This window comes from Puma concolor, chromosome E1 (genome assembly GCF_028749965.1).
Source record: "Puma concolor isolate L17-30 chromosome E1, mPumCon1.1.hap2, whole genome shotgun sequence".
NCBI classification, from domain to species: Eukaryota; Metazoa; Chordata; class Mammalia; order Carnivora; family Felidae; genus Puma; species Puma concolor.
The window spans coordinates 62961177-62974687 of NC_141680.1; the positions used below are offsets into that span (position 1 = coordinate 62961177).

At 68.4% G+C, this 13511-nt stretch overlaps 1 protein-coding gene across 5 annotated transcripts in view; it reads right to left on the reverse strand.

The window, feature by feature from the left end:
- The window catches only part of FASN (fatty acid synthase), a 76430-nt gene extending 63974 nt beyond the window's left edge, over positions 1–12456 (reverse strand). For 2 of the 5 annotated variants that reach the window (XM_086688289.1, XM_086688290.1), the window contains exons 1-25: positions 12318–12456; positions 10485–10618; positions 9602–9754; positions 8287–8460; positions 7988–8188; positions 7726–7848; positions 7524–7639; positions 7279–7413; positions 6185–6647; positions 5906–6093; positions 5552–5741; positions 4706–4800; positions 4461–4595; positions 4173–4376; positions 3873–3988; positions 3434–3609; positions 3160–3351; positions 2996–3076; positions 2695–2874; positions 2287–2463; positions 2004–2207; positions 1224–1528; positions 532–924; positions 285–449; positions 84–202 (exon numbers count right to left, since the gene is read on the reverse strand). In XM_086688289.1, coding sequence (XP_086544415.1) covers positions 84–202; positions 285–449; positions 532–924; positions 1224–1528; positions 2004–2207; positions 2287–2463; positions 2695–2874; positions 2996–3076; positions 3160–3351; positions 3434–3609; positions 3873–3988; positions 4173–4376; positions 4461–4595; positions 4706–4800; positions 5552–5741; positions 5906–6093; positions 6185–6647; positions 7279–7413; positions 7524–7639; positions 7726–7848; positions 7988–8188; positions 8287–8460; positions 9602–9754; positions 10485–10611 — 4412 coding nt within the window. In that variant the 5' untranslated portion in view covers positions 10612–10618; positions 12318–12456. Of the gene's footprint in view, positions 1–83; positions 203–284; positions 450–531; positions 925–1223; positions 1529–2003; positions 2208–2281; positions 2464–2694; positions 2875–2995; positions 3077–3159; positions 3352–3433; positions 3610–3872; positions 3989–4172; positions 4377–4460; positions 4596–4705; positions 4801–5551; positions 5742–5905; positions 6094–6184; positions 6648–7278; positions 7414–7523; positions 7640–7725; positions 7849–7987; positions 8189–8286; positions 8461–9601; positions 9755–10484; positions 10645–12317 lie in introns of all 5 variants that reach the window. The other 3 variants (XM_086688293.1, XM_086688292.1, XM_086688291.1) reach the window with 3 other exon arrangements.
- Positions 12457–13511: the final 1055 nt, after the last annotated feature.

The following is a 13511-nucleotide window of genomic DNA, read 5'->3' on the forward strand; positions in this document are numbered from 1 at the left end:
ACAAGGCTGCGTGGGGTGGGGTTGGGGGGGCACCAGGAAGGTGAAGGAGGGCAGAGGGCGTGCAGCTGTGTCGAGCCCCTCACCGAATCCGGTGCCCGCCAGGCTCTCTGCGGAGACAGTTCACCAAGCCCACGACGCCTGAGTCGGGGCAGCTGATGGCTGTTAGCCACACGGGCTGCTGGGAGGAGTCGGCCAAAATGTTCTGCGGGATGACAGAGGGGTTGGCCTCCGGGAGGGTCCCCAGGCCCAGGCACGTGGTGCTGGGGGGCCCAGCCGAGACTGACCTTCAGGGAGTTCACCCACTGGAAACTGGGGTCCTCCACAGGCAGGAAGACAGGGCTGTCCCGTAGGACCGGCCGACGGCACAGGAAGAGCACAGAGCCATAGAAGGACTTCTTCAGGGCCACCAGGTGCAGGGACGCCCCGGCAAACAGACTCTCCCACTCGTCCTGCACGTGGGGGGAGCAGTCAGTGCTTGCCCCGCCCCCCAGCCCCACCCCCCGGCCTCCCGTCCCCGCCCCACCCCTGCACCTGGCTTAGGAGGCTCTGCTGGCCTCGCCGCGGCTCGGGGCAGGTGAGGAAGGCGACCGTCTCTCCAAGGGGGTGTCCTTTGAGCAGAGCGTGCAGCAGCAGGAAGCCGCCCTCCTTGAGAGCGGCCCCCATGTTGCCAACGGCCGTGGCCGGGTCACCGAGGCTGGCCACGGCACAGTTACACAGGAGGAGATCAGCCGAGCCCAGGCCGCCAGGGGCGGGGTCCGCAGGGTCCCACTGGCCCTGGGCTATGCCGTGCTGCTGCAGCTTGGCCTGCACGGCCTCCAGGGCCTGAGGGTGGCGGTCAGTGGCCGTGTACTCCAGCTGCAGCATGGGCTGGGTGTTGAGCAGCGCCGGGATGTGAGAATACAGGTGGCCATCGCCAGCCAGCACCTGGAGGTGGGGACAGCTTCCTGGATCGGCCGCCACCAGGCAGGCGTCCCGACGCAGGCCGGTGACGTCTGCCAGAAGGGCCCACCCGCCGACCTGGCCCAGGAGACCGCCAGCTAGCGTCAGCCCCGTCTGCCGCGTCCACGGAATCCCCTCTCCGAGCCCGCTGCTCGGCGCTCGGGGCAGGATGGCAAAGGACGGAAGGGCAGCACGGCCTCCGACCGGGCGAGCTCGCGGACCGGTCTGGTCTGCCCAGCCTGGGCCCGCACACGTTATGCTGGACCGTCCGGATGGGCACCCACCTCCACGATCTTCATCTTGAGGCTGGGCATGTTCTCCAGGGCGGTGTCCACACAGGCCTTGAGCGCCGGGGAAGCGAGGAGGCCGCTGAGCAGGGGGTCGTCCTGCAGCAGGGGCCTCTGTTGGGCCAGCAGCTGGCCCAGCTCCAGCTGGAGGCCGCCGTTGAGCTGTAGCTGGCAGGCGGCCGCCAGCAGCCGGGGCAGGCCTTGCTTTGGAGGCTCCTGGGGGGCCTGGGCCCCGTCCAGCCCGGACACCACCATCTTCAGCCCCTGCTGGGCCACCTTGGTCTGCAGCGCCTGTGCCAGCCCTGGGGAGGGACGGGCACCGCACAGGGGTCTCAGCTGGGCCGGTGTTCCCCGAGCCCCCTCCCCCCGCCCCCACAGCAAACGCCCACTGCCTGGGCAGTCCGGCCCTCTAGGGCTAGGAGCTAGCCTCCAGAGGGGTTCAAGGGGGATGTGCTCCCCATCGAGGTGTGAGCCCCACAGAGAGTGGCCTCGGGACCCTGACCTCCCCAGCTGCGCCCAGACCCCCACCAACCACCCCCCAGCTATCTGCATGGGTGCGAGCACTCCACAGGGGGTGGGCTGTGGGGCCGGGCCCCGGCGTGGGCATCACACCCAGGCGGCTGGCCGGGACACAGCTGGGGTGGGGGTGGCCCGAATCCATCCTGGCTCCCTGTGCTCTCCCTGAAGTCCGGGAGCCTCTCGAGGAGGCAAGTCGAGGCCCCTGGGGAGCAGGAGGTGGCAAGCCACGGCGGGTCCCGGTGGGGGGCTGGGCCTCACCCCTGCACAGCTGCAGCCCCTCCTGCAGGGCCGCGTCTCCAGCCAGGAGCCCCTCCTCCGTGTGCGGCGTGAAGCAGAACTTCTCCAGGATGGGCGCAAACTGCTCCTGCTGCCGCCGTGGGGCCATCGAGGCGTGGAGGCCCGAGACGAGGACGCCGCCGGCCACCGTGCTGTTCAGACAACTGTTCACCAGCACGTTGACCGCTGCGGAGAAAGGCTGAGTGAGCACGGGCAGTGCCCAGTGCAGGGACACGGGGGTGCGGGCACTGGGGCGTGAGGCTACCTTGGGCCTCGCCCTGCGAGTACACCCTGCGCTGGTGGGTGGCAGGGTCGATGCGGACGGAGGTGATGCGGGTGGGCAGACGCAGGCCGCACTGGGCCAGGCCCAGGATGGATGTCTGCAGCATGGCGTCCAGGAACGTCACCCAGTTGTTCTTCCACAGCAGCCGGCCCGCGTTGCCTGTGGAGAGGGGCCGTCAGCTTGGCTGGGCGGGCCTCAGGCTCGTGGCACCCTCTCCCCCGCACGCCTTGACCCAGGCGCCCTTGGTGGCCCCTCACACCCAGAACGGCCCTCTCTCCACGCGGCTTGGGCACCTGGATGCCGGGTGGCAGGTCAGGCTTGGTCCGGCCCTAAGGGAGGTGGCCCTGGGGCCCGTTCCTGGAGTGTCGAGGGGGGGACCTGGCACCCTACCTTCGAGGTTGGCCTCGAGGATGCCTTGAAAGTGAGGGCCATAGTCGTAGCCACGCAGCCTCAACTCTTTGTACACGTCCCTCTGGCTCAGGTGGAACGTAGCTGTGGGGTCCGTGGTGTCCAGGCCGTCCGGGCTGTCGAACAGCTTGGTGTCGGGGTCCTCCCACTGGTAAACCTTCCCTACAGAAGGGGACCGGAGAGCCTGTGGGCGGGTGGAGTGGAGCTGGCAGCCAAGGGTCCCCTCGGAGGCCAAGCCCAGTGGAGACCCTGCAGCCGGGCCAGGCACCATCTATCTGCTCACCGCTCACTATCAGGTTGCCGTTCTCAGACACCTCGAAGGTGCGGGAAGCCTGTAGGAGCCGCACTTCCAGGGGCACGGTCCCTAGGGACGGCAAGGTGGGAGATCAGCGGCGGGGGTCAGCGGCCAGCCCTCCCACCCCGGCCCTGGCGGCCAGCCCATCTCACCGGTCTTGGGTAGGACGGTAGCCTGGTGCAGGGTCACGTCCTCAAACACCACGGGTACTTGTTCCACGTTTTGACTCAAGGTCCGTGCCAGAGTCTTCCAGACCAGGCACAGGTAGCCGGTGGCGGGGAAGAGGACGCGGCCGTCGATGCAGTGGTCCACCAGGTAGTGGTCAGGGGACTCAGGGCTGATGCCTGCGTGGGCTGGGCCTTAGTGCCGGTGCCCAGGAGGGAGCACCCCCGCCCCCCCCCCCGCCCCACCTCAGCCCCGACTCACTGATGTTGCAGACGGTGGAGGCAGAGGAGCCACTGGAGCCGCTGGGGAAGTCCTTGGTGGTGGGGACGTCCCAGGTCTGACTGTGGTCCCACTTGATGTGAGGGGAGATGAGAGGAGTGCCCCGGGGCACCGGGAACTCCACGGGTGGAAGCAGGCCGTTGGGGTTGACGTCGAAGCTGGGGGTGGGGGAAAGGTTTGAGGGGCTCGCCCAGCCCAGGTGGCCTTGCTTGGGGCTACCTTGTCCTCCCCACGGCCAACCGTCTCCCAGAAGACCCGGGGCAAGGCCAGGGTAGGGCGAGGGCTCAGCACCTGCCAGCCCACTTCCCGGGGAAGACCTCCCTCTGCGGCCTGGTTAACACACCTTGTTATCGGGGACAAGCCTGGAATGGACGCACCCCCGCCCAGACCCCCGGTCCCCCAGCAGGGGCAGCTGACTCACCCCAGCAGGTGCAACTTGCCCACGTTGCTGAGGAAGAACTCCAGGTTGTCTCTTTGGTCCTTCTTCATCAGAGGGACGATGGTACAGCTGGACTTCAGGCCTCTCTTGAGGACGGCCTGGGAGAGCAGACGGGCTTGGCCTTCCTGACTCGGTCCCCCGCTGACCCCCGGGCCCAGCAGATGGGCTTGGCCTTCCTGACTGGGTCCCCCTGCCCCCGGGCCCAGACCATCGGCTTCTCTTGGCCACTGGCCCCAACGCGCCAAGACTGCTGCCCTCACCCCGGTGCCCACCAGTGCGCACCTGCAGCAGGGCATGGGGGGCGATCTCCAACACCACAGCGTCCCCGGGCACGTGCCACAGCGCCTCCTGGAACAGCACGGGGCTCACCAGATTGTTGACGTTATACTCTGCCGAGAACGTGCGGGCCAGGCTGCCCTGCCACTGGGCCTCGGGGATGGAGGTACTGAGCCAGCGTGCCGAGCGGGGCCGCGGCTCCCGGATCACCTATGCACAGGACATGGGTCAGGCCCCTGCTGCCCTGCCTCCGGGAGCCCCCGCCTCCGGGGCGCCCAAGGGTGGCCAGCCCACCTTCTTGAGGGCCTGAAGCAACGTGGGGGCGATGGAGTCCATGAAGTAGGAGTGGAAGGCCATGCCGCCCGTCCGCACCTCCTTGGCAAACACACCCTCCTGCTTCAGCTCCGCCACGAATGCAGCCACCTCAGCCTAGGGACGGAGATGTCAGGGGGCTGGACGAGTGGATCTGGGCTGTCCCCCCAGGTCGCCCGAGCGACGGAGAAGGGACTTGGGGACAAGCCTCGCCTCCTAGGCCCCACCTGCGGTCCCGAGATGGTCACTGTGTCCTCAGAGTTGTGGCAGGCGGGCACGACACCAGGGGGGCAGCGCTGCTTACACTCCTCCCAGGACAAGCCTGTGGGCAGGGACGGCCTCAGGGGGCAGCTGCGGGGAGCCAGGGGGCCCTGCCCGAGAGCAAGACACTGCCCAGGGCGGGCCCTAATGACAGGGGTGTGGTAATGACAGCCGCGGAGCGGTGCCTTTATGGGCCGCTCTCAGTCCTGCTGTGTTTGATCTCAGGGGAAGGTGTCCTCCCTGGTGCCCCACAGGCCGGGAGCGGGGTCTGGGCTCCTAACACCTCTCCTGCCAGCCCTTCAGGGCGGTGGCTCTCTGAGGCGTCCCTCCCATCACAGCCCAGCCTGCCCGAGGCATGATCGTGTCCGCCCCTTCCCCTGAAGCCTCCAGGAACAGATGCCGGCGGAGGAGAGCCAGGACCAACCGTCCTGACAACCCTAGGGCTTCGTCTGTGTGTCTGTGTGTGTGTGTGTGTGTGTGTGTGTGTGTGTGCGTGCGTGCGTGCTCATAAGAGGGGATAGCTGTCCCCACCTGGCTTTAGCTCAGGCGCGTGGAAACGGCACCAGCATTTACAAACGCGCCTCAGTAAACGTGCTAGGTGTCAAGGCCAGTGGGCGTGGGAGGCCACTACGGCGGGTCCTGAAAGGGTGCTGGGGTCTGTCACTCTGCTGTGAGGACGGCGGCCAGTGTGGCCCCCCCAGGACCCCGCCTCTGCCCAGCGTGAGTGTCAGGAGTGCTAGGAAGACAGACCTCCCTGGACACCCTTAGGGCTGTGGGCCACACGGGATGGGGGACCGTGCGGGGACACCCACCAACGGCCGCCATGGTCCCCGGTGGGATGTTGGTCTCCTTGATGCACTGGCCCCTCCAGTAGGCGGCGAGGATGGCCTCCTCCTGAGAAAGGCAGCCATCTGCGTAGCCACAGGCCACCTCACCCAGGGAGTGCCCGATGATTCCGTCAGGCCGCAGACCCATGGAGTTCAGCAGGTCTATGAGGGCGATCTGGGGGTGGGGTGGGGGGGTGTGGAACACAACACATCATGCCAGTCCTGGGGACACCAGGCTGGCCACGTGCACGGTCACAGCAGCCTCGTCAAGCCCGGTGCCCGCTCCCCTCCCCACGGTTTTTCGTCCTGCCCACCGGCCCCCAGGCCCCGCAGGTGCACCTGGATGGCAGTGAGGCTCACGAAGGCGTGGACGATGTCGTCAAAGGTGGCCTCGTCCGTGCTCAGCAGCAACTCAGACACCTGCAGTCCCAAGGGCTTCACGGCCTCGTCGGAGCGCAGGATGGAGTCCCGGAAGCTGCCCAGGCGCATGAGGCTCAATCCCATCCCGCACCACTGTGCGCCCATCCCTGTTCCAGCGAGAGGCGTCAGGGGTGGGGGCCGCGCAGCCCTGACCACCCGCTCACCCGCCGGGGAGGGCCTGGGGAGCAGGGTCCTCACCCGAGCAGATGAACCAGAGCGGACGCTCGCCAGCGGCCACCTGCTGTACCTCCTGGCTGCCACCCTTGCCACCCAGCACGGTGTAGCCCCGGAAAGGCATGGCGGTGGGGGAGATGGCCGCGATGTCATTGAGCATGCTCACGAAGGCCAGGTCCTGGCTGTGCCGGCGGCCTTGCTCCAGCAGACAGTGCACGGCCTCCGGGGTGCGTCCGCTGGCCCGCAGCAGACGGGGCAGAGAGGCGTGCTGGGTGGGTGCCAAGGGCGGCCGCAGATTGGGCTGGAGAATGACGTGCACGTTGGAGCCGCCGAAGCCGAACGAATTGATACACACGTTGCCTCCGCGGACGGGCAGGGGCTGCTGCACCACCTGCAGCCGTCCGTCCTGGAGCGCGGGGATCTCGGTGTTCGGGCTGTGGAAGTGCAGGTTGGGGGCCCAGAGCCCATGCTCCAGGGACAGCAGCACCTGTGGGTGGCTCGGAGTTGGTGGGGTGGCTGACCTCGCACTCCCTACCTGGGGTGGGGGATCCCCCCTCCTGAGACCACACTACAGGCCCTGCCCCCCACATTCATCCTGCCGTGGCACAGGGACCCGGTGACCTAACCACATGCCCCTTCCCCTCTCTGGGCCTCGTGCCTTCACCTGGGGCCCCACCGACCCCCCAGGCTGATGGGCTAGGGGACCTGGACACAAAGGTCCCTTCCAGGCCTCACCCCTAGTCCCGATCCTTGCAGGAACTACAAACAGATTCCTGTGTCAGCCCGAAGGAGCTGAGAGCGTCAGGAAGGGCCCACCATACCCAGAAACTACCAGTGCTTGGTCTCCCCACAGACCACCCAGCCCCCACTGGCTGGTGAGGAGGCTGTGGGACCGGCGGCGGCGGGAGACGGGGGGGGGGGGGGGTGCGGTGAAGGATGGGCCACCTGTCTGGGGCCGTCCCAGCCACTTCACCTTCCCTAGCTGAGGGTCTGACCCACAGTGAGCCAGGGTAAAGACCTGTCCTATACTCGTGCCCTGCTGTCCGGGCCTCGATGGCTGGCACCCCACGGCACAGCCTTGCCTGGCACGTGGGATGGCTCCAGACCAGCCCACCCACCTTGGCCAGAGCCGCGAGCCCCGAAGCGGGCTCTGGGTGCCCCATGTTCGACTTGGTGGACCCGATCAGCAGGGGCTCCTGGCGGGAGGGACACAGGGCTCGGGTGATGCCGTTCAGCTCCTGGGGGTCCCCCACCTGCAGAGGACAAAAGGGAAGGTCAGGACTCCACCTGGGCGCCTCTTAGGAGCGAGGCGTGGACCCCACCTGGGCGCCTCTTAGGACCGAGGCGTGGATGTGGCTCTCACCTTGGTCCCTGTGCCGTGGGCTTCGATATACTCGAGGGACTCTGGGCTCAACCCAGCCGGCTCGTACAGCGAGCGGATGAGCTGTTCTTGCGCCTCCCCGGAGGGGAAGGTCACACCTGCGGGAGGAGCCAGGCCTCAGTCCCCAGCCGCCGACCGCCTGCGGTGGGCTGGCCTGGTCCCTCGGGTCCCCAGCCGCACCCACCTTGCTCCTTGCAGCCGTCCGTGTTGGTGCCGGCGTTGAGGATGGTGGCATACACACGCCGGGCCAGGGACTTCTTGGTCAGCAGGACGGCCACCACGGCCTCCGCACGGCAGTAGCCGTCCCCTGAGGGCAGAGGACACTTGTGCTGGCGCCAGGCCCCCGAGGCCGGGAGCTCGGGGCGGAGCTGGGCGAGCTGGCGTCAGATGGGAGCCGGGGTGCGAGCACCGTCCGGCGGCCCCCCCACCCCCCGCCCGCAGCTCACCGGACTCGTCGAAGGCCTTGCAGGTTCCGTCGGGGCTCAGCATGCCGAGCTTCATGAACTGCACGGAGGTGTTGGGCTTGAGCAGGATGTTGAGGCCGCCCACGATGGCCGCGGGGCACTCTCCCCTGCGGATGGCCTGGTAGGCGTTCTGAAGGGCCAGCAGGCTGGAGGAGCAGGCCGTGTCCAGAGCGATGCTGGGCCCTGCAAGCGAGAGGCTCTAACAGGGCGCCCCCCCCATTCGCCCCAGCCCCCCTTCCTGGGGGGAGCCAGAGGCCGGGAGGGGCCGGGTGGGGACCCACCTTTAAAATCAAAGAAGAAGGAGAGGCGGTTGGCCATCATAGCCCGCTGGCAGCCCACCATGCTGTAGCCCAGGAGAGTCTCGGGGTCTCGGCTCAGAGCCTCTGAGGCTTCCGAGCCGCTCACGCCCACCCAGACGCCTGTGTGTGTCCCTCGCAGGGTAGCCGGGTTGATGCCTGCAGGAGACAATGGTAGAGCCTGGCAGCCAGGCCTGCTAGAGAGCACCCAGCCCACACCCACTCCAGGGGCGAGGCCTCACCGGCTTGGGTGTGGGGGACCCCATCTCAGCCTAACTCTGGAGGAGCCTGAGCAGGACAGCCGGCCCAGGTAGGGCTGAGGACAGGTAAGTGGGTCACGAGGAACCAGAGGCCCAAGGGACAGATGGGGCTCCAGGCTCTGGGGTTAGGCAGAGGCCAGAGACAGCTGGAGGTAAGGACAGAAGGCAGCATTGTCCCCAGGATACTCCCTTGGCCCCTGGTGTCACCAGCAGGGTCTGGCAAGCCCCGATGACCAATGAGCACCCAAGCACCAAGGGCAGCCTACTCTAGGACGAGCTGAGATAAGGAGACAGAGGAAGACAAAGGCTAAGTGTCCAGGCTGGGAAAGGAGGGAGGGACCCTGGCCAGCCCCTGGGGAATGGCGTCCAAGGTCTCTGGGTGGGGCCCGGGCAGTGGGAAGCCTCTGCCAGCCTTTCACCTCAAGGTGCTGTGTGCAGGTCGGGCCCCGGGCCTGGCCAGCACCTGCTGCAGGGTGAGAGAGCCGAAAGGCCAGGACTGGCCCCCACCCCCACCTGCCGAGGCACCACACCCACATGGCTGGCCTCCTCTCCATGCCCCTGGGGCGGCAGGGACAGGTGTGCTCCCCGTGACAAAGGACAGCTGCCTTGAGGTACCCATCCAAGGCCAGACACGGCCCAGAGAGAGGAGTGGAGAGTGGGAGTCCTGGGGGCAGAATCCCGCCTCCTGCCCTGCCTGGCACTCCACCGGGTTCCCGAGATCAGCTGTACGTTGGGGAGGGAGGAAACTGGGCCACCTGGGCATGTCAGGGACACCTTGGTGTGCAGTTGTGAAACCCCCGACCTGCTGACAGGCCTACGCCTCCCAAGACCATTGGCCCTGGACCAGGGCCCAGGAGAGCCACGGTGGCTTCTGCTTCTGCCTGGATTTCTGCGCTTTGACACTTCTACCCTGAGCACAGGTTGCTTTTAGAGGCGAGAAAGGACAACGCTGTCGTGTCTTCTGGGGGAGCGGGGACTGCAGAGACTGGCCCCCGGCCCTGAGGTGGCCACAGTTGGCCAGCGGCCTCCCGAGGACCCACCTCCATCCAGGATGGCCTCGTAGGTGACCTCCAGTAGCAAGCGCAGCTGGGGGTCCATCGTGTGAGCCTGCTTTGGGTGGACCCCGAAGAAGGAGGCATCGAACTTGGACAGGTCCTTTAGCTTGCCGGTACGCTTGGGCAGGCCGTAGAGTCCTGCAGACAGAGGCAGGTGGAGGGCTGTGGGCCCCGAGTGACCGACAGCAAAGCCCCTGCTGTGATGGGGAGCCGCAAGCTCTCCAGGGGGACCAGGCAGCAGCCCCAGAAGCAGGGCCTAGTGCTGCTGGGCCTGGGGTACCCCTGGCACCACGTGGCCGACTGAGACCCCAGCCGTGCTCTGAGAAGGGGACCTGTTGGGCGGGCCTCAGAGCAGAGCACAGTGGGGACGGTGCCTCCCCCGACCCACCGCTGTCCTAGCCGGAGACCCTCTCTGCCTGGCCTGCCGTTGCCTGGCTGCTGAGATCGGGCCAGACTCTACCGTGCTGACTCACATCCCGTAGATCAGGTAGAGCCGCTCTGCAAAAAATCCTACTGGGCGGGAGGGAGTCAGACCAGCTTCCCAAAAGAGCCTGGTGTCTTATCTGACGGCCCGGGACTCGTGGGCCGGCAGGGACAGAGTAGTGGGTGGCGGGGCCAGAAGCACCTGCCCGCCTGGCCTCACCCCGGCTCTGCTCCCCCAGCAGATCACCTGGCTTGACTATAACATGGGCGGATGCACGCCCGGGTTGGCCCTCAGCCTCCCAGTCCCCAGCTCCGAGGCCCCTCCGGGCAGCAAGGCTCTGCAGTTAGGACTGGGACTCAGGCTGGAGCTGGTCTGCTCTGGGCAGCCGGGAGGCGGCACCCACAGCAAGCACAGGAGAGGGGAGCCTCAGGACCACCCACTCACCTGCCTTCCACCTCCTGTCATCGTCTGTCACCATGTCCACGCCACCGATGAGGTTGGCCCAGAACTCCTCCATGTTCTCTGACTCGGGCAGCTTCCCGGACATGCCAGCAATCACAACGTCCTCCATGGCTGCTCTGTGCAGGGGGAGTGATGTGGGGGCCTGGCGCTGGTCAGATCCGGCTGCCAGACCACCAGGCTGCAGCCTCTCCCCTGGCTTTCTAACCCCACAGCACCACCTACGGGTTTGTGAGCGGTGAGACCCAGATCCAGGAGGCCAGCTCCTGTGCCCTGGGCTGGCCAGGACAGACGCCTCAGGTGTATGGGGGAGTCCACACTGGTCCAGCCAGCCCTTACTTTTCACTGGGAGGACTGAACCCTCTGGCCTTTGGCACTGGCCTGGCACTTCTGGGGCCCTGGCCTGGGGTGACCACCACCCCCCCCATGGCCCTGCTGCCTCATATCTGGACCCCAACAGTCCCTGCAACCTCTGCAACCTGCCGCTGGGGTGCTCCTGGGAGAGGGCCTCACAGAGGGCAGCAGGCAAGGCCATCCCAGAAGGGCCGAACTCTTCCTAAGACAAGACCGCTGGGCACTCGATCTGTTAAGAGCTAACCCAGTGAATCAAGCAAACAAGAAAGAAAGGGTACTGAGGTTTGAAGGAAGGAAATATGGCAGTGGGGGAACGCCAGCCCACTCTAACCAGTCAGTGGGCCCTGCACTCCAGTGCATCCCAGGCCGCTCTCCATGCTGGGGGCAGGGGCCGACTGTCACTCAGGGCAGCCCTCAAACTGCACCTAAATCTCGAAGGGCTCTGGGGAAAAGACGGCCCCTGCCCAGAGTTGGACCCACCCAGCCAGTCTAGCCCCTCCAGCAGGCAGAGTCGTTCCTGGTCCTGGCCTGCAAGTGCCGCCCAGGCCCGCACACCTGTGCAGGTGAGGAGGCATCGGGACACTGCTGGCCTAACTCCACACAGCCTGCCTGGCCATCCGGACTAAGGTCCCCGAGGCCCCCCGTGCAGAGAAAGCCCAGGCCACCCTGGGCTTAGGGGTCCAGGAACCCCTGGACAGCCCCTGAAGAAGGGTGCAAGGCCAGGGTTACTCTGGCAACTTCCGCCAAGGCCCGAAGGCCTCGTGGCACTAATGAGCGGCAGACACGCCAGCCCGCCGCCCTCCCGGGTCTCCGGGTCCCTCTGAGCAAGGGCGCGTGAGCCGAAAGCAGCGTCTTCCTTGGGCGGCGCGGCGGCCCCGAGTCCCGGCCGGGAGGGAGCCCGCACCCCCGGCGCTGAATAAAGAGCCCTTTGGCGGCCCGGAGGCTCCAGCGCTCGGGCGGCAGCTTCCTCCTGAGCGCGCCCGCTGTTCTCCCTACTTGCTATTCACGCCGAGTCCGGCGCGGCCCGGGCAGGGGCTGGAGACCCCGCGGCGCCGACCTCGCCCCGCCGCCACCGCCAGCCCGCCCTCCAGAACTTCGGGGTTCCGCGCGGCGCCCACGTGATGGAGACTGGTGCCCCCCCCCACCCCCGCCGTGCTCCCGGAGCCCTGGATCGCGCTGGGCCGCGTCCCTCCGGCACCGGGCGCGGGGGGTGCCGCGGGCGGAAGGGGTCGGCGGCCAAGCCCGCGTGGCCCAGCCCGCAGCCAAAATGGCTGTTCGCGGCGCCCCGGCGTGCGCCCCTCGCCATCGCCCACCTGCCCCACCGGGCCTGGGGCGCGGCGCGCCGGCCCTCCGGGCGCCCCGATCACCCAGGCCGGGGACTCGGACTCGAAGCCCGCGACCTGGCCGGCCGACCTCTCCCCTCGGGCGTCCCCCGGGCCCCGAGCCCGGCCGCGCCGCTCATACCTGGTCTGGGCGCGGGTGGCGGGCGGAGCGGGCGGCGGGGCGCGAGGATGGAGCGCGGCGGCGGAGGGGAGGCCGGGCCGCTGCCGTCTCTCTGGCTCCCTCTAGGCCGGCGCCGACTCTATTTAACCGCGGCCGTCCCCGCGCGGACACGCCACATGGGCTGACAGCTTGGCTGCGCCGCCCAGGCCAATGAGCGTCGGGGCTGCGCCCCGGGACCCGGCGCGCCGCCGCCAGTGGGGTGATGCGGCGCGCCGCCGAGCCGCCGGGACCCGGCGCGGGGGCGCGCAGGGCTGGGGGACCCGGCGCCCGGGGGGCGCCATGGGGGGCGCCGCATCACCCCCGCCCCCGGCTTCCGTGCCCCGCCCCCCAGGCCCGTGGCGCGGAACCGCCGGCGGCGCACGCGCAAGCGCAGGGGACTGAGCCCGCAGCAGGCCCCCGCCCCCTCCCGGCCTCGGGCCGCGGGGGCCACGTGTGCGCGCCGCGCGGGTGAAGTTGGGCGGGGATGTGCTTGGGCCACTGTGGGGTCATCGTGGGGGCACGTTCGGGGCCGGCCGGACCCCCGAGAGGACGGAAGGACGGACGGGCCCCGGATCTGGCCGCGCGGAACCGGGCCGGGGGATGGGGGTGGGGGGGCGGGACCCTCTCGTCACCGCGGCCAATCGGGGGCCGGGGGCGTGCGCGCCGGCCCAATGGCTGCGCACGAGTGGGCGTTGCTAAGCGATAGGGTGATGGGCCGGGCGGCGCGGCGGTCGTTGACCCCTGCCGAGGGCGCCCCGGGCGGGGTCACTGCCGGTCACAGCAGCGCGGCGTGGCCAGGCCTCCCTAACCTCGCGGGCCGGCGCGCGCGCGCCCCTCTGGCTCCCGGAGCCCGCGGGGTGGGGCGTGGCACGGACACCAATTGGCGCGGTGCGAACAAAGGCCCCCCCCCCCTCCAACGGGCAGAGGTACTCGCGCGCGCACGTGGCCACTCGCCCCCACGGGCGCGCACACAACCGGCGGAGTCTCAAACCCTGCGTCTGGGCGCATTTTCCCTGCTCATGTGGTTACCGAACTTGCAAAAAGACCTAGGCTTCCAGACCAAAAAGAAACAGGCGGCCCGTCTAGGGGTCACCTGAGAGTCCAGGACGACCGCCATCCAGCCCTGGCGACCATGCCCTGCAGGGCCGGGCCACCTGATGGGCCCCCACGAGGGCT